Source organism: Stegastes partitus, unplaced genomic scaffold (genome assembly GCF_000690725.1).
Source record: "Stegastes partitus isolate 25-593 unplaced genomic scaffold, Stegastes_partitus-1.0.2 Scaffold540, whole genome shotgun sequence".
Classification (NCBI taxonomy): Eukaryota; Metazoa; Chordata; class Actinopteri; family Pomacentridae; genus Stegastes; species Stegastes partitus.
Window position 1 is genome coordinate 244,263 of NW_007578271.1, and position 3,410 is coordinate 247,672.

The window sequence follows — 3,410 nt, forward strand, 5'->3', positions numbered from 1 at the left end:
GGGGGGGCGCTGCAGAGAACTGGGAGCGATGACATCACCTCTGAGCCGGGACGGTGAGGTCACTGCCATGAGCTCGACGGTCATGAGGTGATGTCATGGCAACGTGAGCGAGTGAGGATGAGTCAGTGAAGTGAAGCTGAGGTCAGACAAAGACGAGAGCAGGAGTTTGTTAAAGGTTAGCAGAAGGTTAGCTAAAGGTTAGATTTAGGTTGCAGGGCGGGTCAGAGTGAAGTGGTCCTGTTCCTGTGTCTCATTGGACAGCAGAACACAGAATAAACATCAGTCTGTCACACAGTGACATGCACACAACAAGAAACACACACGAAGCTACGCAGCAGACAGACAGCAGCAGCATCGATGCAGAACCGTAGGAACACATCAATGATCCCAGAGAACGATGAGTCCAGTCCTACAGAGCATCACTGCTCAGCTCCGTCTACATTCAGGATAAATGCCGGTGATAACCATGTCATAGAAAGATTCAGTTCAGTTTTAATGTTGATTTCGAAGCTTCAAACCCCCAAAGAGCCAAAACCACGACTGAATGAACCTGAACTTAGAGGCTGCACATTTATTTATTCTTTGGGCTTTTATGTGACAGTGAACAGAGGAAGGAGCTGCAGCAAAGGGCCATGAGCAGGACTCGAACCCATGACCTCCACATCGGGGACTGCAGCCCCTGTACCTGGGACGCCAGCTCAGCCAGGTGAGCTGTAGCGGCGCCCTGGATACAAATTTTAAACTAATTTCTTAGCCGACAGTTAGCATTGCTGTCAATCAATAATCACATGTTTCTAAACACCGTTGGCCGTTTTTAACTGCTAGCTAGCATCAGGCTAACATCTAGCACTGCTCTAAGTTGACTTGTTCTAAGAACGTGAGCTCCGGTCTGAAGGCGTCGACACCACAGAGGTCTTCGTCATGGTGTCTAGCTACAGACCGACTCCTTCCACGTCCACGTGTCCTCGGGGGTGTTATCATTAGTGTTATGCTTCTTATTATTATTCTTATTAGAAGTCTTGGATGTCTGCAGCTCGTGACTGTGGCGACTGTTTGAACGCTAACAACACCGACCGCTTGTCAGGAAAACAAAAGAAACGCTCGTTCAGACTCTGGCCACACCTGAACAACATCCAGTTATGGATGCTAATGGCTCCTGAAGGAGTCAATGCAGGACCAGTGAAGGACTTGAATCTGTACATGCTGGACATCAGCAGCAATCACATCAACACGGTGCTGCAGTTCTGATCGTCTGCAGTCAGTGTGGGTTTATATCGTACAAACAGAATCCTCTCTGCTGCTCTCAGTCGATGCTGATTCAGGATAAAGTCCTGACCATCAGCTGGATCAGGACGTTTTATGTTTAAAGCCACGCACCGGGAACATCTCAGAACTTTCCCTGCCTCGACTGGACCTCCAGGCCTTTTAGATGCTCAGATGAGCTGCAAACTGTTCCAGTGTTTAAGAACAAACAGAACACATTGCAGTGTGAGCGCTCGTCTGTCAGTAGTTCTGCTCATGACAGAACCTGAAGAACCTGATGATGTCAATCTGGATGTTTGTCTTCTGTTCTGCTGATGCTGCAGCTGTAATGATGCACGCTGCAGGATGAATGAAGGTCTACTGTTTGAACTGGGCTGTTCATCGCTGTCGTATTTACCTTTTAAAGCCTGATGATCCTGTCGGTCTGTTTCTAGTATTTTATCTATAATCAGGTTTTTCTGGTTTCATCCCGACGTGATGCAGAAATAAACACAAGAATGAATCTACAGCCAGAATCGGGCTTTTCTGCATCGTGAGGGCTTTAATTTGAGGAGTTTCTGATTGCAGGCGCCCAGATGAATTAACGGGACGGTTCGTGCTGATCCAGTTGGAACCGGTCCGGCTCCAGCATGAATGAACAGTTGGACTCTCAGCTGCAGTCGTGTCGGACTCGAGGCGTCGTGACAGAGAGAGAGAGCCGCGTCCGTGGGCTGAAGACCGGCTGAATCATCAGACCGAGTCCGTCCACACGCTGAGCGAGCAGAGAGCGGCACAGCGCCACCTATGGGCCGGCAGCTGGACCCGCCGCACTGAGGTGTGAGACGGAAACATCACGCTGGAGAGAAAACAGACATGTGCTGGAAAAATAGGAAACAAAACATCAGAAGTAAAAAGAGAAGAACTTCAAGGAAAAAACCACAGCAGGTGTTGGTTCTGTGAGACTGAAGGATTCCTCCTCCAGAACTTCTGCTCTCAGCAGTTTGGTCAACATCAGTTTCAGTATCGTGTCATATTTCAGTTTCATGTGCAACATGGGCCTGCAGGTGTCTCAGTGGTTAGCACCGTGGCCTCACAGCTAGAAGGTCGCCGGTTCACGTCCCGCTGAGGACACCCGGGATCTTCCTGCGTGGAGTCTCCATGTTCTCCCCGTGCAGCGTGGGTTCTCTCCGGGTTCTCCGGCTTCCTCCCACAGTCCAGAAACATACTGAGGTTAATTGGTGATTGTAAATTGTCCGTAGGTGTGAATGTGAGTGTGCTTGGTTGTCTGTCTCTAAGTGTAGCCCTGTGATAGACTGGTTACCTGTCCAGGTGAACCTGCCTTCACCCTGAGTCAGCTGGGATAGGCTCCGCCCCCCATGACCCTGGTGAGGATTGGATGGATGAATGTTTAATTCTGTCTGCACCCACTAGAACTAAAACTGAACAAACCACATGATGCCTGATTTCTGCATGTAGTCACACATGGAGCTGGTGTTTCCTCACAATCCTGCCGTCACCTTCAGGTTCTGCTGGACACACTGGTTCTGTCACAGGAACATGGAGTAACATCCTCTGACAGCACATACAGCAGCGATGCTACCACGTCCACAAACATCCGACCAGAGTTTACGCTGCTTCTGAGAGTTACCAGCTCGCTGGATCATTCAGGTTTTTGCCAACAGTCCAGTTTAAGTCGTTTAACTTTTAGTATCTGACAACACAGAGTCCCAGTCAGAAATAAAACACACCTCATGACCATAGACCAGCTGCAGTACCTGGTTGTTCCACCAGGTGGAGCCTCTTCCTGTTTAGTCCTGTAGAGACCAGAGGAGGCGTCTACAGACTACAGCTCCTGGTGGCAGCAGAGAGCATTGTGGGAGTTTAGCAGCAACGGGACCATGACAGAGACTCTGAGGAGGTTCAGGACCTCCAAGCAGAGCTCAGGTGTTTAAGACAAACTGGATCAACAGAGTTCCTGAATCACAGCAAAGATGGAACAGACCTGAGTGAGAATCAAGTCATGTGACTGAAACATCAACATCTGAGGTTCTGAACTATGAGTTAAGGTCAGTGGGTTATTGAAGTATATTGAGCTTCAAGTCAGAGTTTTTGGTGTCACGAAGCTGGCTCTCCTTTGTTACCTTTTTTCTCCACGGTAACCGATGCTG

General features: G+C 49.1%; 1 protein-coding gene across 1 annotated transcript in view; it reads right to left on the minus strand.

Annotated features, from left to right (window-relative positions):
• Positions 1-1,992: 1,992 nt before the first annotated feature.
• gpn1 (GPN-loop GTPase 1) overlaps positions 1,993-3,410 on the minus strand; it is a 12,811-nt gene continuing 11,393 nt past the window's right edge. The window contains exon 13 of the mRNA XM_008288105.1: positions 1,993-2,072. Coding sequence (XP_008286327.1) covers positions 1,993-2,072 — 80 coding nt within the window. The remainder of the gene's footprint in view (positions 2,073-3,410) is intronic.